General features: G+C 42.9%; 1 protein-coding gene across 3 annotated transcripts; it reads right to left on the bottom strand.

The window, feature by feature from the left end:
* Positions 1-27030, bottom strand: ITPRIP (inositol 1,4,5-trisphosphate receptor interacting protein). 3 transcript variants are annotated; one of them, XM_066621825.1, is made up of 2 exons: positions 26905-27030; positions 1-1894 (listed from the first exon to the last, which is right to left on the bottom strand). In XM_066621825.1, the coding sequence occupies exon 2, from the start codon at positions 1879-1881 to the stop codon at positions 232-234; it is 1650 nt and encodes a 549-aa protein (XP_066477922.1). In that variant the 5' UTR covers positions 1882-1894; positions 26905-27030; the 3' UTR covers positions 1-231. The 3 variants fall into 3 exon arrangements, 2 of the variants coding, with proteins under 2 accessions (XP_066477922.1, XP_066477921.1); XM_066621824.1 differs by lacking the exon at positions 26905-27030 and adding an exon at positions 10370-10435; XR_010794142.1 differs by lacking the exon at positions 1-1894 and adding an exon at positions 10429-10479.
* Between the last annotated feature and the right edge of the window lie 385 nt (positions 27031-27415).

Below are 27415 nucleotides of genomic sequence, written 5' to 3'. Positions count from 1 at the left end.
GAATAAATTAGAAGCCTTTCCTCCCTTTTACTATTCACAGCAAACTTTATATACAGTACAATGGTTAGAAACATTAAAAGCTGAAGAGCTGCGTACATATCAGCTAACAACACAAAAAGAATGGAAACATTCTCTTCCCAACCTTTGGAGCTGTTTGCAGACCTCAGCGCATTCTCAGTTTTCCCCCATGAGGAGGTTTAATCATATTATACATAGCCAAATCTCTGAAAACTAGAGAGATTCTTTGTTAAGTGGGGTTGCCCGTCCATTGGGGACATGCATGGTATATTCGTTTATTAAAGCCGATGTATTCTTTAGCATCTCATGAAACATGTCCATTGTTGCTCTGTAAGCACTTCGCTGCAAAACGAAGGGACGGAAAAGGTTTAAAGGTTCTGCCATTTGGAACCCCAAAGGAACTCCCAGTTCCTCTGGCAGATACCTGTTTCCAATGAAAAAGTGGTAAAGCTTCTTTTCCTGCAAGCTTTTCTCCAAAAATTTGAGCATGTCCTGTAGTCTGGCCCCGAGGTTTCCAGGGGCCCAGTCCAAACCAGGATGAACCTGCAGCAAATGCAGCATCACTGTTTTTAAGTGATAGTTTGTAAGGCTGCTTGGTCCCGTTAGACTGCACTGCTTTTCATGAAGGAAAGACAGAACCTGGAGGCAGCTAAGGTGGCACGAGTTAGAAGGCAGAGCTTTAGAAACAAACTGGATGTATCTCTTCTCATACACTGCAAATGTGAGAAACCAGTGAATGCTGGAAGTGGGGTCCTCTGCCAAGCTACTGCATGGGAAATGAGAGATAAAATATACATCAGAATCAAGATACTGTACCACAGGGGTGAGATTGAAGGTAATGGTCTTTCCAGATCTGAACTTTATTTTTAAGGCACCAGGGTAGTCGAGGATGTTGAAAGTGAGGTTGAACTCATACTTGTGTGAAATCTTGTTCCATGCCTTGGTAAGTGCAAATTGGAACCATGTCATAACTTGGTCAGCATCAAGGTATCGAGTGCCTTTGTAGCAAAGGAGGTCTTCCATATGGTGGCTGGGCTGAGGCTGACTCATTTTGCTATGAAGGAGGCACAGTAGGTCTTCTCCCAGCTTGGTCTTGTCGCAGATACAGCCTGTTGAGTTCTCATCTGCCCGGCAGATCTTAATCATCCCATAACCTTGTTTGTCTGGTGGGACGGATTCTCCTGAACACCACGTCTCCAACTGGAAACAATATGGCTCTGGAGGAGTAAAAGGGACAATGAAGTCACAGGCCAAAGGCTTGTGAGCCCTCCAGTTTTCATACATGCTCCCAATTCCTATGGATTCCTCTACTTCCATGTCTGCATCCCGGTTACACACACTTCTCAGAGCTTCTAATAAGTCATCTGCAAAGCCTTCAACAAGTTCTCTGTTCCTGGGGATGTCACTGGTCACAGTCTGGAGGCATCTTTCATAGAAGTTGGCCAGTGTGTCTTTGTTTGGTAGGACAACCCCCTTGAATGCTTTGCCCAGAATAGCAATTTCATCTTCCTCATTTGCATAATCTTGCCAGTTTCCTTCCTGGTGGTCCTGCCTCCAGAGTTCAATCAGAAGGAAAACCAACATGGACAAAGCAGTCCAGAAATTCCAAGAGAGGGGATCATGGTTGTATTGATTTTCCGACTCTGTGACCTTTCCTGAAGTCTCTGCTAAAATTTCCTGATCTGCAATCTCCTGCTCCAGTTTAAGTTGCTCTAGCCTCAGGTTCTCCTCACGTTCTTTCATCTTCTGAATGACCTCCTCTGCATTTTCAAGGACAGTGACATTTTCCTTTGGGAAGAGGAGTGGATGATTGACAATAGCTGTGATAACCACAAGGCACACCCGGAAGATTCCCGCTGGCATGACAAAATCTTTCCTGTGAGAAAAAGGGAGAAAAACACAGGATCAGCTTTTATTTATATCTACACATAGGCACATGAATGAAGTGAATTCTCACTGGGAAAAATTTTGCCATGGCAAGATTTCCCTCTAATCCTAGAAATGTTTTTGAACTTCCAGATCCAAGAGAGTACCTAAGATGTATTGTCTAATGGCATGTCTTACAGGAATACATGCTTCTAAAAAAAAAAATTCATTTATTTATTGAAGGAAAAGGGTGAGCAAGTTTAGCAGATCCAATAAATTATTGTTTAGTACATTCATACAGTTCTATTTTGTCAGAATGTAATCTGCAGGGCTGTTAGTTGCAGTTTATTACTGTATCTCCTTACTAGAATGACCCCAGCACACTCATAATCATCAACAGAGCTCTGTTCAGGAATACCACAGCAAACCTTTCCCCTAGCAAGTGGTAGATTGTTGCAATATACGCTAGAATCCCAGAAAGAGCAGCAGTTAGTGTTATTGAATGACCTCCATTACATGGGGGTGGGGAATTCTTCCCAAACCTTAACATGACATCACCGTATGATTATAGCATGGAGCCCATTAGGGGTAAAACCTGAAGACTGAACTCCAAGGAAGGTACAACCATGCAATTGAACTACTAGTGGTAGGGGGCTGGCACATATAGGTCATGTCAGAAATGTCCTGCATGAAGATATTTAATTAAATGAACCACACAAGACTAGATGGGAGTAATTCTCAGTGGCAGCCCTCTGTTTAACCTTTCAATCTGGCAACCATATTCTATGTTGTCCAAGGTCTTAAGACAACAGGGAGAAGCCACGGATAAAGCCAGGTACTGTGTTAGTTCAATATGTAACAGCAAGAGGCCTGGCTTCACTTGCTTCCTATGGCATGGCATATTTAGCCTGGCAAGTAACTTCTCCCAAATGAGCAGCTTTAATGATGCTTCCTGTCCTCTGCGGTTCTTAAGGCAGTCAAGTCCCTCTCACCTTCTTGCCAACTACCACCTCCTGCCCTCAGCTGGCAGTTAGTTACCATGGTAACAAGAGAGGGTATGGCAAAAAAGATATTCCTTTCCTCACAGATGTGTACCTTGGCTGAGGAAAACAAACCCCTCTCAAAAATTAGTCATTCAATTTCTCCTATAAATGTATACAGCTAATTTTTTTTTTAAGTCATAACATCATTTACTCCCAAGAATCAAATCCAGAGTTTTACTTCTACAATGTACAAAAAACCTTCAGATAATCCCCTAACTCAGGGATGTAAAACCCATTTCATACAACGGGCCAAAGAGCATCCATGATGCCTGCTGACGGCCAGAAGTGATGTAATTAAGCTGAAAGTGATGTCATTAAAACACATTTTTGCCCAGCCCACAGGTATACGCATTAGATCCCTGTTGCGTATATGCAATGTTGGGCAGAAATGGCTTAGAGCCCAATCCTATCCAACTTTCCAGCGCCGGTGCAGGTACAATGCATACCCAAGGTAAGGGAACAAATGTTCCCTTACCTTGAAAAGGACTCTGTGACTGCTCCCCCTCCACAAATGCAATGTGCACCCTGTTGGCATGGTTGCACTGGAACTGCAAAGCTGGATAGGACTGGGTCCTTAAGCAGCGGATGGCCAGAAATAAGGACTTTTTTTCTAACTTAGGAACTCATTAGTTGCAAATGACAGAAGAGAAAATACGCAAATCTTGTTCATGTTTTCAAGATATGGGAGAGCCCAATTATCACACAGGATGCCCTTTCAGCAGTGACACCTCCGTACAGCTCAACAGCTGAGAGCAGTTGATGGTGGTGCTGAGAGAGCCCGAGGAACGGATAAAGAGCTTCCGTGGGCCGCACCCGGCCCCTGGGCCTTATGTTTGACATCCCTGCTTAACCTAAAGTGTATTAAACAATCAAATAATATTCAAGAGAATATCAAATAATTCTCTTTTACCTTAAACAATTCCCAGCTCCTTTTCTAGTATCCCTTCTTCATTTTTTCCTGGAGAGGTCCTTTCTCAGTTCTTCTGAGAAGCTTGAGAAACTTTACAACAAGCTACTTCATAGCCAACCCAGCTATGAAACACTGTGATGCAGCTTGCACCAAGGTAGGTGGTGGAAGGAGAGACAGATTCAGGGTACCCTCCACGCGGATCAACCCCCACTCACTAAATGCAAGCAGGAATCGGATCATCCCCTTCCCTCCTCATGCTCCATCTGTGTACAGGGTTTAAAATTTAACAGAAATACTTCCCTTTAAATTTTAAATGCAGTGCAAGAATGGAGTACTTTGCTACCTCATGTCCTTGCTCTGTACTCATACAGTATCATACTCATACTTTAAACTCCATGCAAGGACAGAGTGCAGGGAGGAGGTAAGATGGCTTTCCCACCTCTAATCTGTCCAGCACTGCAGGAAGAAAAGGGGGAGGGGTGCTTGGTGCTTACAAAGCACCAAGTAGGTAAGGACAGACAATTTGGAGCCCTCTCCTCCTTCCCTTTAGTCTACACAAGGAGCACAGTGTAGGCTCCCTGCACCGCTTCCATTTGATATTAATGATAACGGTATAGGCCAGGAACTGCACTGCATTTGTTCATATTGGACAGAAGAAGCACGAAGCTGGGAAGGCTTCTATGCTCCTGGTAAGCAAAGGGAAGGGAGACAGGCCTTACCTCCCCCTCCCCCATATCCATTGGGTGTGGGTGTGTGCGCGCGCGCAATTGCAAAGGCAGAATTTAGGGAGGACTGAGGTAGCGCAGGCACCTGCTGCTTTAGGTACCAGGAGTCTTGGGCCAGCCCTGAGCTACTTGATTGTTAAAACAGAGCATACAACAGATGCAGACATTTACAGTTGGAAAGTACCACTGCATAGTCTGCAAGTTCTTGGCTTGTTCAAGTTCACTAACAGTTTTGCTCTTGGCTTCTTCACTGACTTGAAGCAAGGTACTTGCATGTGTGAATGGTGCCTTGCAGATTTGGCTAGCCACAGGCAGAACCTGTACATCTTGGATCATAACAAAAGCAATATTTTTCAGTGAAGCCCAGAGCAGAAAAATCAAGCAATATATGATAAACCAGGACGCAAATTTGCAATGGTGGGGCATCTACCAGGGAATGGAAATTGGCTACTTTGGAGAGGCAGTAGTTTCTCAGTAAACTGCAGAGAGCATCAGTACAAGAATGTTCAGGAGTATTTATACTAGGCATTTTACTGTGGAATCTACAATGAACATTGCCTCTACTGCTGCTTTTGTATCTGAAAGGTGTTATTTACTTGGTGCAAGAGAATTCATGGAATACTGTGATATTTTAGTAGGTCCTAATAAAGGCATTATCCTTTTCTGGATTCTGAAGTTTTTTTTTCTATTGGAACCAACATGTCTACTGATGATTTTTTTCCAGTTTTACTGGAAGGTTGGAATAATGGACAATTTTACATTTTCCAAGTTCACTTGCACTATTAGAAGAAATACCATCTCAATTCATGAATAGATCCTACTGTAAAATTTTCACTAGATTTGTAAAAAGCAAGGTGCCCTTTTCTAGGCAATAGCTTGACTTCCTTTTATTCCAAGGCTCCAAGAGAAGATTTGCGCAAATGCAGATTCCTACTTGTGTCACTGCACAGCCCATGAAGAAGAAAAGTTTGGTGATATTACCTAGATATTCTGGGACCAAGTTCAGAGTATAAAGGTAAGTTAGAGAGAATGAACAGAATTTTTAAAAAGGCAGATTTTTGTGATGTTGAAGCTGGTAAAATTGGAAGGATTGATGGTCATGGGCAAGAACACAGTGGTAGGAAGACAGAGCAGAGGCATCACTATGATTTGGTTCACGGTGCAAGAGCTTCTTACATCACCCCCATGATGGACCTCCTCCCATAACAGATCATATAGAAAAAATTATAGTAACATACACAAAGCCTAAATGCAGTGGCATCACTAGGGTTGGTGTAACTTTATTTTAATATATAACAGTACAGGTCACCCAAAGCCAGCGGCCAACTTGATGACGCTCACACAACTGAATAAGAGCTCTGATACATGAAAATGAAAGCTGACTCATGTTGGTTCCCTGTTGTGTCTTAACAACACCTCATTGGCTCTTGGACAATCAGTCTCATTGGTCAGTTTTGAGTTAAGGAAATCCACTTTCTGTAACATAAGGCAGTTGTGTATTCCTTTTCTAGTTATTTGGCCTTAACTGTTGATAGAATACAGATAATTCAACACAGTTTGTTTCACTGCATTCTGCATTAAATTTCTCCATTATATAACATGATGGTATTTAAACATACAAAGATTTTCACACTTTTGGCCAGTAGTGTCTTCATCCCCCTCCAAGGGTGTTGTCTGGTACACCCTGCACCCCCTAGTGACGCCACCAAGTCAAAATAGGGCAAGCCCAGAAGAGTTTTGAAGATGAAGATGAGAAATATGCATGGAATGGAGGAGGGAATGAAAAGCCTTTGTAGGAATTTGATTGGGGTGTTAAATGAGTTAGAAGAGAAAAATGAGCAATTTGGTCAAGGACATGAAATGATTTTTTGTACAAGGAGCAGCTGAGACAACTTTTGAAAAAATGGGGAGGATAGTAAATGGTCTGGATGTGTTTATTATCTTATGCAATACTTCAGTTAGAAAGTATCCAAAAGAAATTAAATAGCTCACGCTTGAAATAAAAATGAAATAGTTATTCCAAAGCCCAACCCCTCTGAGCCTGTTTAAAAATAAGCAAGAAGCCACCCAGCAGGTCAGTGCCTTTATCCGCTTGCAAGAAAGCTTCAGGAAGTGACACGAAGGTCCTTTTCTTGGCTCTGCACTTTTATGGAACAGTGTGTATGTTTTGAGATTCAAATATAGCATGGCAGGGGGCCAAGGCCTGGGCTTTAGTCTAGAAATACTAACTAAAGGCGCCTGCAACATGGACGTGAGTAGAGAAGACATTTGACAGTACCCAGAGAACAGGCTGCAATCAGGGACATTCCCATTTCTTTACCTTATTAAAGAGATGGAACTTCTGGAGGTAATCAAGAATACAGAGAATTTTAAATAGCCATTTGCAAAGGAGATATTTCTTACCTCTTTAAGGCTATGTACCAAAAACAAATGAGTTATGTGTAGGGAGATAGACCAATTTGGAACTGCGAATGCTGAAAATTTTATGTCTTAGTGCTCCTTGGTGCCCAGAAAGTTTCTGGCCTCTGGACAACAGCAGGGGATCCATTTCCCTAGTCTCCACAACTTAAATATCAATCCATCCTTCTTCTAAGAGCCCAATGCTATGCTCTGGCTGCACTGTGTGGTACAGTGGTGACAAAATGGCCGCTGCTGTATTGTGCCCTTTACCTCAGGGTACAGGGACATCAGTTCCCTTACCCCATGTAGAACTCCAGCGGTCCCTATGCTTACTTGGATCTGTGCCAACTACTTAGGTGGCACAGAACCAAGGACATTGTACCAGGTTCTGTGGCTCGGGAGGGGTGATAGGATTTGGTGGCAACCTCTGCCACTGACCCAAACCCCCTCAAATGCCTGACCCTCCCCAGCCCAGTTTTGCCCCCTCCCCGCCTTCCCCCTGCCCTCCTTGCCTCAAAATGCCTTTCTGCCAAGCAGCGAGGATACTTACTGCTAGGTTCTCTTCTCAAGCATCCCACTGGCATGGGGGCCCAGCACCAACTGGCATGGGCCTCTCCACTGGTGCTGCGTGTTGCCCACTGGCAGCAAAGTGCCTTATGCCACTTTTGAAAGCTGATACCAGAGCAATGTGTGGGCTGCTGGCACTGCCCCAGCATAGGATTGGGCTGTCCATATGTCCACCCAGCCAAGCTGCTAGGCGCTCCGTCCCACCTGCGCTCACTCTGCCAAAGCACTCACTACAGGCAAGGGGAGACTGAAAGGAGGATTCAAAGAGGCACTATAACCAGCTGACTGAGTAGGTCCTTTGTGGGTCCCAATTCCCTCCTGGCCAACCACAAAACGCACACACTGTTGAAACATAAAAATAAGTTTTATTAGCTTAAATCAGTTAGTAGTAAGGGATCCACATTCTACTTCATTCTAGATTTGGAGCCATTGCAGGAAGAGATTAAAAAATGAGCAAATAGGCTGAGTCATTATTCCTGAGGGTTTCATTCCCAGAACTCACTTGAATGGCAAAAAACACACTAAAGCAAATCAATTTAAAAAACAGTCTCTTTGCTTGTGATTTAAAAACAGCCTTGCTGACCTTTTGAAATGCACACAGAGGCAATCAGTCTCCCTTCAGATGCTTAGGTTTCACTAGGAGGCAGCAATCCCTCCCTTCACCAGGAGCCCCAGCTAGGGCAAAAGAATGGGTGATAATCGCTGTCATTTTAGCCTTCTTTCACATGCTCAGGGGGAAGGGAGGAGTAAAGCCTGGAGAGAGAATGATTGATGGATTGTCAGCTGGCTGCTCTCTCTTGCATTAACAGACTGTTTTCCTTAACAGTCTCTCGCATTAACAGACTGTTTTAAATAAAGGGTACTTCTCATCAGTTTTGAGACAGAAAAATCTGTGGATCCCCTCTCCCCTGAAAAATCTGTGGATACTTAGGTTATACCTGTAATCACCTGCATGACTGTCTCCCTATAACAGTAAAAAGCAGTTTTTAAAACTGATTTTAAAGGGGTGCACTTTTCCCCTTCTCCAGGGATCAGCACATTCCTTCTCATTTGCAGTGGCCACTTGTGCTGAGTCAAATTCATGTATAAAAAAATCAGTGCATAACAAGGTTGAACCTGTATATGGTAAGTATACTGAATGACAAAAAAGAACAAAGATTAACTCTCTAAGCTACTTACTAAAAACTCATTCCGTTGTCCCCAGAGCAGAATAGTTGGGCAAAGCCTCTGTCTGCTCCAAGGTCCAAGGACAGACAACTGTGGGTTCACTTCACTTACTTTTATCCCAAAATCCCACATTGGCTCAAGCCAATGAAGTATTCCTGCTGGATCATGCCACCTCTCATCCATCATCCTGTCACTCTCCTTCACAGGTGTCTGCTATCTCTCTTAATCCTAGAACTTGGTTTCTATCCTTGAAGCTCCATGTTCCATCAGATAACTGACCACGTGATGGATGGCATGAATGACTCCCTAGCTGTTTCTAGCAGTAATTTTCCTCCACGGCTTTTTCTTAGAACAGTTTTATTCTTCCAAGTCTAGCATGGCTGTGATTCTACAAATACTCCCCTTTCCTTCTGCCACTCTGGTTGGTGCAAAAACCAAAACAAAACATGCCTGCATAAAAATGCCATAAAAATGAAATCTATTTGGAAAAGTAAACTTCTTCAATGTAGCTCAACTTATTCTATCTACTACACTATGCAATTTGCATTGCCAGATTCAAGGGCTTTTCTTGCTTAGACCTATAAACATCATGTTTTCCTCTGGAGCAGGTATGCATTTAGTCCAGTAAAAGTCCTGACTGAGAAGTATGATGCAGCAAAAATTAAGCACTTCCAAGACTCATCAAGTTCATGGGAGAGTTACTTAAATCACCCCTCCACTGAAATTAAAGGGATTTAAAAGTGCATCATTTTACGCTAGTTCATTCTCTTGCACCAACCTCAGCAGTGTATGGCAACAACCCTCATGAGCAAAGCTCGACTCCCACATACTGGGAACATGGCACAGTATGCCTGGAGGTGTCTCCTTAGAAATGTGCTCATTTCAACAAGAAGTGTTGCTAGGATGAGCCATACCTGTGTCTTAATACTCCACCAGTATTCATCTCTAGGGTGAAAGGTGTGGTTGCTCTTTTTGTATGTGTGAGATTAGATGCCAGATACCCTTAATCCCAGTGCTGACACACACAAGGAAAGCATTACTAGTATTTATAAACATGTTCCCACTGTGTCTATACATGCCAGCTGGTGAACGCCATCACTTCGAACAAGGTGACAGCATCACCTCATACTTTGTTTATCTAATTAATTTTAAGGGGTGTGCTGGAAAAAGAGAGAAGGTGGCTTTGAGCACAGAGCCTCAGGGATGTGTGTGTTACCTGGTCGCTTCTGTTAGTTAGTGATTAAAATGAGTTGCTTTCATTGTGTTGCCAGTTATGAAACAGGAAAATGCCTCCAAGGAATGATGGGGCCATAAGGATCCAAGCAGAATTTTCCTCACTTCCTTTTTGCCATGCTTTGAGTTACACCCACAAAGGGTGGATGAATTAGTAATAAACTCAACAAAGGCTAATCTCCCTGGGAGGGGCAGCATTTGTGAGAAGCTCAAACATAGGCTCAGTGCCAGTGCCAGGTTGATGGGGGCCCTCAGTCAAGCACCTGTGTGGGCTCTTGGCTGCTAGGGTAGCTGCAGTCCTGTATTTTGCCTACAATGCAATGCTGCCATCCCACCACTGCGTTGCTGGGTGGTGGGCACTGCATTGCAGGGAAAGGAAAATGCAAAGAGCACTCCAAGCCACCACTCCTGCTAAGGCATGAGGATTGGGGGAGGTTTACCTTGGTTGTAGCATGAGGTTCTTCTAGGTGGTCATCCCTGGGCCTCAGCCATGGGCCTTTGATAAACTTGGATAGCCAGGGCCCAAGTTGGACAAATCCTGAAGCCAGCCCTGCACAGGCAAAGTATAGCCAGTCAAAAGAGATCCTGCAGCGCAGTCTTCCTTCTCACGCCAAAAAAATTGTGTTTTTTGAAGTGGTGAACTCTTGCAAAAATGTGATTTCACCTAGGGTTATACACAGATTGAATATTTTCCCCAGCACCTCCTACACTCTGCACTGATTTACAAACATGTGTGAACTCAGAAGGGAAGGGCAGATTGTATGAAGATTTGGGGAGGCCTTTCTGCAAGAAAGGTTGCAAGTTAGGGCACCTGAAGATTCTAGAACGGGTGTCTGAGCTACAATACCAGTCAGGCAATTGCACAATAGGGGTAAACTGCAAGTTACCTGTGATATAACTAATGACGGCCTCCCCTTCATACTGCAGTCTGAGCTTGAAGGAAACTGTGTTTGCACCCAGCAGCAGAGTACTTCCTATTCTGTTCCTATGCTAAAATACCACCAAAATTCTTTGACAAAGAAATTGAAATTCTGTTCCCCAGGATTAAGAAAACCAGTCATGTCCCCAGCAATTTCTTATTCTGTATGGACAAGTAGCTTAACTTGAATCTTGAACTTATTTGATTTTTTTTAGGATGGTGGTAGTGAAAGTAAATTAACAGTATAATGGCTGTGCAGCATATGAGTTAGAGAGTAATACAGATTGCTTTAAAAGACTTGGCAGTGCTGTGGGAGAAACTGAAACAGTGACAGAGCAAATGCCTGATCAAACTACTTATGATTTATATAGATTTGTTTCCGTTGTGAACAAGCCCTGTCCAAGCACAGGTCTATTGTACTAACACCCTCCCCATCATGACATCTAAAAAACATTCTATGCAGATGAATTTTTCAAAACTTAAGACATTCTGCCTAGGTTGTGCAAATAACTGGGTTTTCCACAGCTTCACACAATTTTACCCTTGCAAAGTTCTACACCCACTGAAGGAGCTCAAGTAAACACAGTACTGTATCCTCAGAGTCTACACCAGCTCTACAATTTTATGGGTACATGTAAAGCTTCTTGTACTCAGTATAAAAATGTAAATGTCTAAACACAGCCAACACATGTTTCTAGATATACGTATCACACAGTTGTGACTGTCAGGGAGCCAGGATTGGCTGTGGTTCTGTGCCATCTGTATATGTGGAGGCAAATACATTTTCCTCCCACCAAACTTGTGAAGCAGTACCCAGGTTTTGACCTTGGCACACCTACTGGCAAATGTGAATAATAATATCATAGAGATCTTCCTCCACTTCAAAAAATAAGATGGCAATCTGTTTCAAACTACAACTTCAAAACAGTCTTAAAACACTGCCACATACAACCCATGTGGGGATCAGTGAGAGTCAACACTTTTATATGATAAGCTGTTTCAACAACATCTGCTGTCTCTTCAAAGCCTGTAAAATAAAAGCCAAATAAAATAAAATTCAAAGTCAAATAAAAGTTATTATTTGGGAATTCAAGTCATCCATGATGTCATGAGGGAACTTACGTGGCATGATGAACGCTTTAAAAGATTAGGACACTTCAGCTTAGAACGAAGACAATCAAGGTAGATAGTTACATAAGAAAAGATTATAGCAAAGGAAAAACCATTTACTCTTTTGTACTCAACATATGCACTAACCATCTACATTCATTTTAACCCCTGATAATAATGGTGTTTACTTCTGGCAGCAGTAAGATACTGTGCTTACAACTATTCCAAGTGCTATATTACTTTTTGACTACTTTGCTTAAGCTTTTGTCGTAGATGGTATCATGGTGAGACTGCATTCCCATCTTAACAGACTGCCAAGGATACATGGATGAGAATGGACAGCAGTGGGAATGGCAGGGCATGACTTTGTGAAGTGCATTTTAATGCTCACGCGACAAAAGGTAACAGTATCAAGGCTAGAAGAGATCCAACAGATTATCTAGTCCAGGGTTATTAAACATAAGGCATGCAGGCAGAACGTGGCCCCCAGAAGCAATTTATCCAGCCACCGTTATAACTGAGTTTGATAATTGGGCTCTCCGATATCTTGAAAATATAGACAAGATTTGCACATTTTCTCTTCTATCATTTGCAGAGAGAATAAAGTGCTTATTTCTAGCCATCATCTGCTTAATCAAGTCACTTTTTGCATAATGAGTCACTTCTGGACCTCAGCAGGCACCATGGATGCTAACCTCTGTAAGAAATGAGTTTGACATCCCTGATCTAGTCCAATTTCTGTTGTGCTTATTATAATGAGAATAATTCAAATACAAGGACATTCAGTGAGGTCATGGTCTGTGGATCACTAGCAGAACTTGAAGGGAAAGGAAAGAGAGACCATTCGACTCAAGTTCATGATTTGTTGGCAGCCATTTGTCAAAGGAGGGTGACATGCAACTTCATAAAAATGATCTCTCTTCCCCATTGTTCAAATCTGGAAGCAATACATAATGGTTTGAAATTGCTGCACGATGATCCTGTTTTTGGACTTTTAAAAAAGTGTTCTCCATTTACTATATTTGCTATTATCAGAGACCTAGTATTATAACTAGGTGTGGTCATGATTTCACCCAGGGAGGGTTGGGAGGTTATGTTTTAAAGATTAGGCACTTCGTGTGCAGACACCACCTTGTATTTTATCAAATTCTACCTCAATATTCCTCTATTTTCATTGCATGCAGAATTGGGCAGGGAGAAAAATTAAAAGATCCTTGTTTTCCCACCTAGCTAATTTTCCTCTCCCTGCTCTTGTACCTTTAGCACAGGGGTGTCCAAATATTTTGGCAGGAGGCCCACATCATCTCTCTCACACTGTGCCAGGGGCCAGGTAAAAAAAAAAGAATTAATTTACATTTAAAATTTAATTAAATTTACATAAATGGATTTATTAGAGATGTAACTTATATGAATGAATGATGGTCTTGCAGTAGCTCAAGACAAAGCAAGGCCAGCCTTTCCTTCTCTGCCACTGCTGCACAATGCAAGACCAGCCTTTCCTTTGCTGCCACTGCAGCCTCACAGACACAAAACAGCAAGTAGTAGAGGGAGACCCTGTCCCACAGTTCAGAGTTCGAACAGTCATCCCCACGCTGAGAGCAGTTGTGTTGGGCCAGCACAGGCTCCAGCAAGGCTTCAGTGGGCCAGAGGCTCATTGGAGACTGGGGACTCCCCGAGATTGGTAGCTCCTGGGCCTGGGTTTGGGCACCCCTGCTTTAGTACAATAGATATAACAGCAGCAGAGAGGTAGCATGTGAAGCTTTTCCCCATCATGCCAGAATGCATGAACAATTTCATAAGTGACATCAGTTACGACTGAAGACTACAAAGACACAAGGCACAGGCAAAATGGCTACCCATTTTGGCTCTCTGCCACTATGAAAGTTATTCGAACAGTCCCAATTACTACTTACTGCCACAAAATTACAGCAGTAAGATAATGGAAAAGACCTTCTTCCTTATTTTGCCCTTCTCCATCAATATGGCCACTTGAGGCCATTATCACAGGATCTGCTCACACTGATACAATGGATTGCCTTACCTACAGAACTTTGTGGAAATGCAAAAGAGAAAGCTATCACTTTGCCATGTGTCTCAAATTGCTGTCACCCATCATAAACACTAGGAAAGAACATCCTGTTTTCCATAACCTAGTGCCAAGTTACTCATGAGGGTAGTCATGTGGCTCACACTGGCCATCTTTTCCAACATACATACTGAGACCTTTTGGAAAGCATCTCCCTTTCAACTCCCAGAAATAAATAACTGTCATGGAAATCCTGATGTTCTTGTTCTTCCTGTATGCAATTCAAAGTGGTTCCTCCTTAACCAGAGCGTAAATAACTGACAATCCACATGAGAAGAGGGTCAAAATATTTGACCCTATCAGAAACAATAGAATCTGCAATGTTGTGCAGTTTTAAGGAAATTTCCTCTAGGCGAAACAGAAGCAGTAATGTGTTAATATCTGCAAAAGGTGTGCCTTAGCTGCAATCCTATGCACGCTTTCCTCCAATGAATACAAAGGGATGTATTTCTGAGTAAACCTGCACAGGATTAGAAATTGCCCATCTCATAAAGATTATCTGACCAAATCTACAAAGAGTCCACATTACAATTTATTTCAGCACTAAGCTGCCAGGTTGCTTGAAAGAGACCTTATCCCGAACAAATTCTTAGGACAGCCAACTCCAATGCATCACTCCTCAATAATGAAATGCTTATAAGTACAAAGGCAAGTATTTAAAACAATGCACTGCATTCTTTGTGCTTTGCTAATTAGGGATTCAACACAATTGTGTCCTGAAAGATACATAAAAATATGAAAACCTATGCCAGAATTGTTCAGTTTCTGTGGGCACCTTTAGATGGCAACACCTCTGCCCAAATTTGCTCCATAAGCATAACAGTGAGCAAGACAGCATTCTCCCTTACATAAGAACATGTAAGAATATAAGAAGAGCCCTGCTGGATCAGGCCAAAGGCCCATCTAGTCCAGCTTCCTGTATCGCACAGTGGTCCACCAAATGTCACAGGGAGCACAGAAGACAACAGAAACAATCTGCGTCCCGGTGCCCTCCCCTGCTTCTGGCAATCAGAGGCAGCCTACTTCTAAAACCAAGAGCTTGCACATACCTACTATGACTTGTAAACTGTAATGAACTATTCCTCCAGAAATTTGTCCAATCCCCTCTTAAAGGCATCCAGGCAAGATGCCATCACTATTTCCTGTGGCAAAGAGTTCAACAAACTAATGACATGCTGAGTAAAGAAAGATTTTCTTCTGTCTGTCCTAACTCTCCCAACACTCAACTTTCGTGGATGTCCCCTGGTTCTGGTGTTATGTGAGAGGAAAAAGAGCGTCTATCTACTCTGTCCATCCCCTGCATGATTTTGTATATCTCAATCATGTCCCACCTCAGGCGCCTCTTTTCTAGACTGAAAAGGCCCAAACGCTGTCGTCTTTCCTCATAGGGAAGGTGCCCCAGCCCAGTAATCATTTTGGTTGCTCTCTTTTGCACCTTTTCTATCTCCACTATATCCTTTTCAAAATGTGGCAGCCAGAACTGGACGCAGTACTCCAGGTGTGGCCTTACCATTGATTTGTACAATATTCACTGTCTTAATCTCAGTGCCTTTCCTAATGATCCCAAGCATGTCATCCATGCATCCATCCCAAGCATGTCATCGCTTCCGACTCATCCAGTGTATAGACCTTACCTGGAGGCCCAGGTGTGTTCATGAGTAGCATTTCAATAGTACATCCACCCATAGATCTAATGTGCATATGTGCATTTTGACTAAGGTTGGAAATTAATCACACAATCTAAGATTTAGGCTACAATCCTAACCAATGCAGGTATTTTGTGAAAAATCCACAGGTATTATAAATTCTCACTGCATATTGCAAAGTTATGATCCTAACGGAGTCCAAACAGCAGCATAGTTCTCACCTAGCACAGCAAGTTTAACTCCCATCTGTTATGCAAGAACAAATCAGTGCTAAAGGAAGCAGCATTCTGGAAGGTATTACTGTGCACATTTATGGGGCACTCTTCTCCAACTATTCCTCCTACAAATCTGTACTAAAAAAAAAAAAGATAATCACACTGACTTACACTGTTTTGAATAATCCTGCAAGGTACATGAACTGCTCTGAATTTCTCAACAGCTACATAAAAACATCAAGTATTATTATTGTAGTTGGATCATAGTCCATGACACACAATAATTCCATTCTCTTCTTAGGTGACATTGCCAGTTATCCCCTATTACCATGGTTCTCACACATTTAGCACCGGGACCCACTTTTTAGAATGAGAATCTATGCACCCACCAGGTGCATAGATTGAGAATGAGAATTCTCATAGAATGAGAATCAGGACCCACCAGAAGTGATGTGATGTGATGACCGGAAGTGACGTCATCAAGCAGGAAAATTTTTAACTGTCCAGGGTTGCAATAGTACCCACACTTGCTCAGGAGTAATTCCCATTTACTATCATTGTTAAAAGAATATACAGGTTGAGACTAATTATGTTCCAAGCACTCAAGTGGATGGCAAAAAATGCACTATAGCAAATCAATTTAAAAAACAAAGTTTCTTTGCTCCAGTGATTTAAAAACAGCCTTGCTGACCTTTGTGATGTAAGATAAGAGTCATTAACAAGACAATCCATCAATCAGCCCTCCTCCAAGAGCTTGCTGAGAGCTTACACTCAGCCCCTCCCTTCACCAATGCAAAGGGATCACCTTTCTTTCACTTGCTCAGGGGGAAGGGAAGGGTCCACTGGGGAGAGAAGGACTGATGGATTGTCAGCCAGCTTCCCCCCCTCTCATTAAGGAGGCTGTTGTTAAAGTTTTTTAAACTGATTTTAAAGGGATGCATTTTTCCCCTTCTCCAGGGACCAGCACATTCCTTCTCATTTGCAGGGGCCATTCGTGTTGAGTCAAATCCGTGTATAAAAAAATCTGTGTATAAATAGGCTGGACCTGTATATAGTAGCATAAGGTTGGACTAAGGTTGGAAATCAATCACACAGTTTGAGATTTAGGCCACAATTCTAACCAATTTTCCAGCACTGACATAAGGGCAATGCAACTCTATAACATTTCCCCAAATGCAGTCGCACACCATGGTAGCATCAAGTCTAATAAATTAAAAATAAAATATTGAAATTTTCTAATAAAATATTGAAATGAACGGGGACCCACCTGAAATTGGCTCGCAACCCACCTAGTGGGTCTCGACCCACACTTTGAGAAACACTACCCTATTGGATTTACTTTTCCTTAATCTGTATACACAATCTTGAGTATAACAAATCAAAGCGGAAGCAGCATGCAGCTACCAGATGAAGAGCTAGAAAACCACAAGATGGTCAGCTTTCAGAGACAGGGTAAAAAGAGGATGGGAATAGATCTGAAAGGAGTTCTAGCAAAACATGTCATCCATTTTCACAAAGAACATTCACTCTGCTCCTTCCAGTAAAAGGAAAAAGTTATTAATGCAAGAGAAGAAACTTGACATGCGTCTCCATGGCAGAAGCACCACATACAAGGCATTTAGCCACACGTTACTCATTTGAGACAGTCTGTGGTGAGCATGAAATCTTGTTTAGTTTGCAACCATGAGGGTGACAAAGCATGGCTTTGTTCAATAGCCAAAGAGACTCCCTGTACCATTAAGATGAGACATTGCCACACCATGGGAACCACATCTGACAGCTCCAAGATCTTCCAGGTGGACCCTTTTCTGCAATGATTCTACTGCAATGATTCTGCAGTAGAATGATGATTCTACTGTTCAAAATTAAAATATAGCAATTTTTCATTTTCATTCTGAATCCAAGAATAACGGCTGAAAAATCTAGGAAATCATTTACTGAGTCTGATCCATTTGATGGCAGTAGATATCTTGTTTGCTGAATCAGACCATTGGAAGCTTTGTGTGTCATAAGAAGACAAAGAAGAATGAACACCACCCATCAGAATGGAAGCTAATGCAGTAAAGTTTCACATAAACTTTGTCGGCAGTCATCTTCTTGATGATGCCAATTCTATGCTTGGAATCATTAGGAAGGGTATTGAGAACAAAACGGTTAGTATTATAATGCCGTTGTACAAATCAATGGTAAGGCCACACCTGGAGTATTGTGTCCAGTTCTGGTCGCCGCATCTCAAAAAAGACATAGTGGAAATGGAAAAGGTGCAAAAGAGAGCGACTAAGATGATTACGGGGCTGGGGCACCTTCCTTATGAGGAAAGGCTACGGCGTTTGGGCCTCTTCAGCCTAGAAAAGAGACGCTTGAGGGGGGACATGATTGAGACATACAGAATTATGCAGGGGATGGACAGAGTGGATAGGGAGATGCTCTTTACACTCTCACATAATACCAGAACCAGGGGACATCCACTAAAATTGAGTGTTGGGCGGGTTAGGACAGACAAAAGAAAATATTTCTTTACTCAACGCGTGGTCGGTCTGTGGAACTCCTTGCCACAGGATGTGGTGATGGCGTCTAGCCTAGACGCCTTTAAAAGGGGATTGGACGAGTTTCTGGAGGAAAAATCCATTATGGGGTACAAGCCATGATGTGTATGCGCAACCTCCTGATTTTAGGAATGGGTTAAGTCAGAATGCCAGATGTAGGGGAGAGCACCAGGATGAGGTCTCTTGTTATCTGGTGTGCTCCCTGGGGCATTTGGTGGGCCGCTGTGAGATACAGGAAGCTGGACTAGATGGGCCTATGGCCTGATCCAGTGGGGCTGTTCTTATGTTCTTCCCTTCTGCAAGAATCTTGGACCATTCTTTCAATGGAGGATGGAAGCATTACACTTGTTTACATTGGTGCTGTGGAGTCTACCAGCCACATTCAAAGCTTAGGGAAGTTAACCCCAACAGCACAGATTCTGCAGAAACTGTACTGTAGGTTGCCCATCCTTGTACTAAGGATAATCCTCCCATTTCCAACAAGGTCTAGATTTGTGGCTTTGCAGCAATAGTGTTGCCTTTATTCATATTTAAGCTGAACTATGCAAATTTACCCAACAGAAATAAGCAACTGGTTCAACAAGATTAAACTCTGAGACTAAAAGACAAAAGGGGAAGTAAAATAATAATAATAATAAGCCATTCACCGCAGACACCTGCCTATAAGTCGACCCCACAGATAAGTTGAGGTCAGGTCTTGAGCCAACAATCATGGAATTTTCTATGACCCTCAGATAAGTCGGGGATTAAACTCAGGGGGGTGTCTGACTATAGTTTTGTCTGATTTTACCCCAGGCCAGATCCTGAAAAATAACCTACCACTAATTGTTACCTAAGAACTGTAGCCTCTAATTTATTAAAAACATAGTAAAAGATCATAAGATACATTTTTATTCTTTTTAAATTCTGGTCTTCACCACCTTTTTGTAAACACTATCAGAGTAAGTGTAAACTACATACCAGTAAATCAGTGGTTCCCAGCCCGGTATTCATGTACTCCCAGGGACACTCAACAGGACATTTAGGGGGACTTGAAAAAGAACGGAATAATGGTAGAAAAAGGCAGGTCATGCTCCAGAAAACCTTGCAAGGACCAGCAAGGCAGGAAGGGAGGTGGCTAGTTGGCTTTGAAAGCCCCACCAACAGCTAGTTTTTGGTCATCAATTCATGTATGAACCAGTGATTGAAAACCAGCACAGTAAAAAAGCTGAAACATAATATGGAAAGTGATCAATCACCCAGAATTTGCATCATTTCTGGTGCAAAACAGTACAAAGGCAGAATCTTCTGTTCCTCAAACAGATAAAAAGAGAAAACACTGTGATGAATACATGAAGTCTGGGTTTTCATAGAGAGGAGATGAGGCCTTGTATTATTACAAACATTTTGCTACTATGAAGGGTACAATTTATTATTGCCAAGGGATATACAAGTGAAAAAGGTTGACAACCACTGCAGGAGAACCATGAATCAAATCCACCTTTAAGGTGTCTGGTGTGTTAAGCCAGAAGCTCTACATACAACATACAACCCATAACATATAACTGAGAGTGTGCAATTCAATTCACAGCAAAGAGATGCAGCTGCATATATTTGCAACCCTTTTTACTCAGAAGTAGACCCACTACTTTCCATGGGTGTTATTCTTAAGTAATGCTGCATTGAATTGTAGCCTGGGAATTGTTGCTTCAAATGGAAAGAGGATCCCATTGTGGTGTTGAAAAAAAAAAAGACCTCTGCCAAATGCAAAGCCTTTGCAAAAGGGAATCAGGTTGCAGCAGCAAAAGGGAACGGAGGGGAATAAAAGGTTAACTTTGGCTGGAACATCCCAGGAAAGTAACTATAGCAACAAACCAGCTGCCTGCCTAAGCTTGGCAGAGAAATGAAACTGATGGACACGGAGATAGGGCAAAGTGAGAATTGGAGCTTGATTACTTGGCAAAAATTTCACTTACTATACCTGAGTATCTACGGTATATACCGCCTTTCTGGTCATCGGATTACTCCTCTGACTTTATTCAAGGCAGTTTACATAGGCAGGCGTTTCTAAATCCCTCCAGGGGATTTTTACAATCATAGAGGCTCTCTCTTTCAAGAACCAACAACATTTCAGGATGGATCTTCCTGGTTTGGTCTCACTTCTGGCCTCCAGTTCTCCCAGGCAGACTGACAAGCAGTTCCATCTCTCACATGGAGGGCAGCCAAGACGCTTCTTTGCTCACACCAAGAGCAGGTGGAATCACTCAGCTCAGCTTGTCAGTCGCTTCAAGGTTCCCACCATTCTTAGCCGTTCAGGGAGCTGCCGGTGTCCTCGAACTGGCGACCTTCTGATGTTATCTTTGGGCTAACAAAGGCTCTACCCTCTAGACCAGACCTCCTGCCCAGTTTATACAAAAAGTTGAGGTTATACAAAGAAGGTAAATGCCTCAAGGCAAAACTACAAGCAATTCAACTTTTACAGTTTTGATTAAAACTTTTATAGGTTTCATCATAAGTTAGGAGGCAGTCGCCAGGAAATCCTTGCTGAAGTTTTTTCATGGCAAAGAAACACTAATTTCACCCAAGAATAGGAGGAAGGAGAGAATTAACTACTGTACTTTCAAATAGCAACCAAAAAAGTACTGTAGTTGGTAAGTAAATTATTGGCAGCATTTTCTACAAGTCCATGGCCAATTTCTAGTTACGGCAACATATGTACATTCTGAAGCTAGATGATGATTTATTATAACGCTTTTCAACAAAACAAGTTCACAAAGCGGTTTACACAGAAAAATCAACTAACTTAATGGTCCCCGGTCCCAAAATGGTCCCCAGTCCCCAAAGGGCTCACAATCTAAAAATGATACAGAAGAAACACCAGCAAACAGCCACTATAAAAGAATCTGCTTAGGGACAATTACTCTTCCCCGCTAAGTATCAGGTGAGCATCACTTGAAAAAGTGCCTCCTTGCCAGTTAGCGGGTAATCAATCTGATGTTCCAATCCCCATTCTGATAAGGTTATTCCTGAGGTTCTAAAACTGGGGTGTCATGACATCCCTGCCTGCGAGCCTCAGCCCCTGGCCCCTTAAGGGCTGGGAGAAGGAGAGAGGCAGGGACATGATCCCCAGGCTCCTGTCACTAATAGGGGCAAAGGGGTGCTGTTTTTACATAATGAGGGCAACTGCAAGCTGTAGGAGTTGCAGGGAGCCCCGCGCAGCCCTCCACAGAGCCCTCACTCTTTGAATATTAAAAAAATACATATATCACAAACCACTTCTGGTTTCGTGATCTCAAAACTAGAAGTGGTTTGCAATTGCTTTTTTTCAATATTCTAAAACTCAGGGATCCTGCATTGCTGCCTTCACCCCCTACCGCGCAAAGACTTACCTTGCAAGTTTTACTCCCGAGAAGTTCGAGAAACCTGGGTTTTTCAAACAAATGTGAGTGTAATTTTTAAAAATCCCATTTTTTTTGGAAGATAATAATAATAATAATGAAGCTCTATTGAAACCACCCCTCTTCACAAACATCAAAAATGAAAACTTCATCCTATGTTTCAATTTTAAAATTGAGTTATTTTCTCTGTTTCATTTATGCAGCATACCATTTTTCAAGAAAAATGTTCCCAAAGCAGCTTAAAAGGCCAAATTGACTCATTTCTCCTTACCAAATTCTCATTTTTTGGTCAGCTTTCTGTATTTGTTGGTTACAATAATTCAGCTTTTCCATGTCCCAGTGTTAGAAACATGTTTTCCTAGCACAAATTAAGAAGGCATAACATTGTTTTTAAAAAGCTTAAAACCTAGAAGGCAAATAAAAGACCACTGCATTATGTGTTTTAAATCTTATTTATGGAGTGCTGGTTTATGGTTTTTGAATGGCCCAGGATACCCAGTAAGCTGAGACACATGGCTTGATATTTTCTAATCTGCCAGAAGGAAGCATTTGAAAATGAAGTTACCATGTGAAGTAAAGTGAAACATTCATCAGTCATGAAGCATGAAAAATAAAAGCCATGTCCTGGTATATAAGCTGAAATAGCAGCAGCCAGTTATTATTATTAATTATTATTATTAACAGTATTTATATACCGCTTTTCAACTAAAAGTTCACAAAGTGGTTTACAGAGAAAAATCAAATAACTAAATGACTCCCTGTCCCAAAAGGGTTTCTAGAACAGTCCTCAGTACAGAACCAACTGCTCAGACGCACTTTTATCTCAGCATGTGCTGCAATGGTTCACCGTGCAAAAACTATCTGAAAGACAGCATTTACCTCAGAACGCTGACAAAAGGCAAGCGTGGCTGAAAGATCCAAAGCTTACATCACTTCAGTTAATTTAACCCAGTTGCACCCAGTTCTCAAATGTGTCTTCTCCAGATGTACCTGCCTCATCTTGCACAGTGCTTCCTTTGTGACTGGTTACCTCAGATACTGCCTCTCTGCTAAAAACATGGGCAAGGATTTCTGCTTCCACAGCTGACTTGATGGCTATTGCCTTGGGCAGCACATGGGCCTGGCATCCTCGCACAGAGCAGCATCCCTGCCCATACCACACCCAAACGGTTCCAATTCCGTACCTAGAGCTCCTAAACTGGAATCTCCACCTATTGGAAGCAGCCAGCTATTAAAAACCTGGACTGGAAAATATGTGTTGGGCAGAACTGATGCAACTTGGTGATGTTAAAGCATGCATGCTCACACACATAAGGAGAACTGTATTTTCAAGCACATAATTGTTAAGAAAGAGGGACGCTCTTTCTTCCACCTTCCCCCCAAGTTACCCCAAGTAAATCTTTTACTTCAGTTAGAAATGAGCAAGTCCCAATTACTACTCAGAGATGTATCAAATGCCAGATTTGCTTGAAACCCATTTCAGGCCATGAAAGCAGTCCAGATGGCTCCCTCTTTTACCACTCATGCTTCAGGCTGTATCTAGCTATATCCTAGCTGGCTGTATCCTTCAGCCACTATAGGGCTTCTGAGAATGCTAGCTGCACTGAATCTGTGCATAGCTGACATTGACAAGCCAACCAGGGGCTATATGCTGATGGTCCTTTTTTAAAAATCATTGTTGGTTAATGAACCAGTAGGATCTGCATGGCTTAGCACTTTAACACCACAGGTTCAAACCACCATACTAGGAGGCACCTCCTTTTACAGGAACTTCCTGTGTTGACACTAGTCTAGACACTGAGAGAATAGCTATGGAAGGACCAAAGTACACAAAGACATTTCTGCTTGTGCACTTTTCCTTAGCAGCAGTAATGGGATTTCTAATTTTGATCAGAACCCCAGTGATGGAAGTTATCACTTTCTTCACAACATTTTCCTGTCCTAAGCCTCACTCCCTGGTGTGGGGGAACCCCTGACATTTGTCCCACTGGAGAAAACACATGCATGGCCATAATGGAATGTACAAACTTGCTGTACACCCCAGGACACATAATTTAAATATAGCAGTTTCTAGTCATTTTTGTATTATGAAAGAATGCAAACTGCCCCATTTCAAAAAGAGTCCTCCAAGGATTGAAGCAAACTGCCTGATCACATCCTCCCAAAAGTATGTCTGGAATACTGAGGTGACAAAGCAACTTGGGAGGGAGATGTAGCAGAAAAATGTGGAGAAAGAAGGGTTAAATATTCCTCCTTCACCCTTTCCTCAACCTAGGGGTTGCCAACTCTGGCTGAATATGTTTCTGGAGATTTTCTTTCCAATATGTTGTAATGTTGGACATTCCTAGAAGGTCTCTTAAAAGCTCCAGAATTGCTTTCAGTTGTCACCTGGAGATTGATGCTGGTTCCAGGAGACTTCAAGCTAATCCTGGAGGGCTGGCAATCCTACCTCAACCTTTTCTCCCCAAGAGAAAGAGGACCATCAAAGTTTTTGTTTATGTAATGTAGTTGTATACTTCTCAACCTAGACCCATTTTGTTCCCCAAGACACATCATTATAAGAAAGGTTTGAAGCATTCTGAATGAGCATATATTATTGTAAGCCACTGGAGTCTGTTACACTTGGTGCATGTTCCAAAATGACAATGGAGGGTTCAAAGTCTCTGCTGGATCAGTACCTGTACATAAGCTAATAAGGTTTTTCTCAAAGTCTTACAAAATAAAAACCACAAGATCCAAATAAAGACAAGACACTTAATTTTCAGCAACTGCACAGGAAATCTCTAACAGATGGTTACAGTGAGACCAAAGTTTCAGAAACCTAGTACAGATGAGGAAACCTTTATATTTTTAAAGAAATACCTTCAGATTCTAGTCTCCAGATTGCTTGAGGTAACATTTTGAAATGTTCTCAATGCTGTGCAATTAGATTGGGACATATTCATAGCCTGATTACACAGGCCTGCAAAATTGAGGGCCAGAAAAAACTTTTCCCCCAAAATTTATGATGGTTTTATATGAATTTGGGGTGCCAGTTCCAAATACGGCATCAATTCTGCCCTATCACATCTAGTTTTGGAGATACAACATTGTGGGCCAAATCCTATTTAACTTTCCAGCACCAGTGCAGCAGCAATGTGGCCTTGAGTTAAGGGAACAAATATTTCCTTGCCTTGAGGAGGCCTCTGTGCCTGCCCCACCAGCAAAGGATGCAGCGCATGCCCCATTGACACGGACTGCACCAGCACTGGAAAATTGGATAGGATTGGGCCCTGCCTCAGTGAATGGTTCAAGCAGATTCCTCATGAGGAAGCCATGTTTGAACTATTCACTAATGAGGCAATGTTGTATCTCCAAAACTAGATGTGATAGAGCAAAACTGATGCAATTTTTGGAATCAGCACCCCAAATAAACCTGGGAACAGGTCTAACTTTAAAGATAGCAAAATGTGTGTTGGTCTGTATATTAATGTCCCTTACTGTCAAAAGCATCAACAGACTGTTTATTGTAGAATTAAAGTTCTCAGAAAATGTCTCTGAAATACACTTCACTAAGTGCAATGGCACTTGTTTCCTTCCAGGTAAGCCTTTGAAGGATACTGCACAAATCTGTCAAGGATCAGGACTGCCAGAACAGAATTAGTGTTTAATTTGTGAAACAGCCTTCACAAACTCATATATCTACTCAAAAGTAAGCAACCTCTCCCCCTCCCCCTCCCCATTATCTGGGGCTTACCCAAGAAAACGTATGAGAGCCCTGTCTTTGTACAGCGATTTTCAATCACTGTGCCACAGCACATTGGTGTACCACAGCACACTGGTGTGCCACAGGTGGTTTGCACGTGTGCCTCAGTACTTTGGGGTAGGGTCATTTATTAGTAGGGCCATTGGGGATGTGAGCCTCCTGGCAGCAGCATGGTGGGCCTTGTCAACTGTCTAAAAACTGATGGTGTACCTTGACATATTGAGTGCCTTGTGTGCCATGGGATGAAGAAGGGTGAAAAGAGTTGTCTTAGGGGCAAATTCTATCCAATTTTCAGTGCCTGTGCAGCTGTACCAGTGGGGTATGCACTGGGAATGTTTGTTCCCTAACCCTGGGGATGCATTGGTGCTGGAGAGTTGGATAGGATGGAACCCTTCATATTTTATGTGGGGCAAGCTCTATTTTCCAAAGATGCCAATCAAATGTGGCACTGCTGAAGACCAACCAACACACACACATAATAAATGCATTGCTGAAGGCTTTGATCAGAGGCACAGCTTTTTGAAATGAAGTTACGCTGCCACCAACAGGGCTTCCTTTGTGCAAAGGCATTTACTAAAGGCCAGTTGCTGAAGTTCTCCTGATTTAAAGGGAGAGAAGAAAGAAGTTCAGCAAAGCAGAGCTGAGACACAGGGAAAGGCAGAAGGCCTCCAACGAGGTCCAATTGCTTCCCTTTGGAAATCGCAGAAAAAAGGAGACACACATCCGCCAGCCAGATACAAAATTACATTTCCTTGGCGGTGAAGCGCATGGGTTGGGAAGGAGAAAGGAGACTTCCAACCAAGGGTGCAGTTCCAGGCGATGTGCTGCTCCTCAACCTCCACTCCCAGTTCCTGAGCTCACAAAACACTGGTTGTCCCCCCCTTTTGGGAAAGTGCCCAAATGAGGCTAACTCCAAGGACATGGAAGCGCACAGACCTCCCCTAGATGGCTTTGCCCAGCCACAATGTGAATTCCAGCGCCCACCCCCCCCTCCACTATGCATCCTAAGCTAAGGGAGGGGGGTACCTCTGTTGGCTTGCTGCCCCCCCCAAGGCGATTTCCCAGCGTGGAGGGCCAGAGAGAAAGCACAAGAACCACTTCCTCCTCTCCGAAGATGGAGGTGTGGTGCGCTCTTGCAAACTCCTACCTTCTACCACAGCATCAAAATTAGGGCAGAGTTTGGAGAAAAGAAGCAACATAGGCTAGGATCCTGTGCACACTTTCCTGGGAGCAGACCCCAGTGACCACTACGACACTTACTTCTGAGTAGACCTGCCTAGGATTGCGCTGCAAACCACTCTCTCCAGGCAAAAGATGTTGTAGGTACTTACTAAGCCCAGCCACGCATGTCCTGCGAACACGTTTTAGGCGCTCTTCGCTGGCGCCCGGGCTTTGTGTGCTCGACCAGAGGGTGGACTGCAGCTCGCTCACTTTTCTCGGAGCATCCTCTGCGCCTGTTCCTCTTCAGCTACTAGCGCTGCTACGGTCTGGCTTACTCATTTCCTGCAGATCGGTGGTTTACTAGCAGGGAACTCCACTCCCCCCCCTCCTTATAAGAGCAACACCGACGAGCTCAACTTTCTACCCAGTCCCGGGACTCTCTTAAGGTGGGGAGGGCTTTAGCAGGTCGCTCTTGCAAACTCCGAGGAGGAAAAGTTCTCCAGCATTTAATCCCCCCCCCCTTTGGGGGGAAATTCAACCCAAGAGCCACAGGAAGCGAGTTGATGATGTCCTCAGGCAGGATTTGGCAGGGATGACACTGGACGGCCTTAAAAACGCTGCCTGTTGCGCAACTCGCGAGGAAAGAGTCAAGCGACAACTTTCCGGAGTTGGTTCCCCGCC

The sequence above is a fragment of the Tiliqua scincoides genome, chromosome 3 (assembly GCF_035046505.1).
Source record: "Tiliqua scincoides isolate rTilSci1 chromosome 3, rTilSci1.hap2, whole genome shotgun sequence".
NCBI lineage: Eukaryota > Metazoa > Chordata > Lepidosauria > Squamata > Scincidae > Tiliqua > Tiliqua scincoides.
Note: the sequence above shows the minus strand (reverse complement) of the source record. Positions and strands in the feature narration are given on the sequence as shown.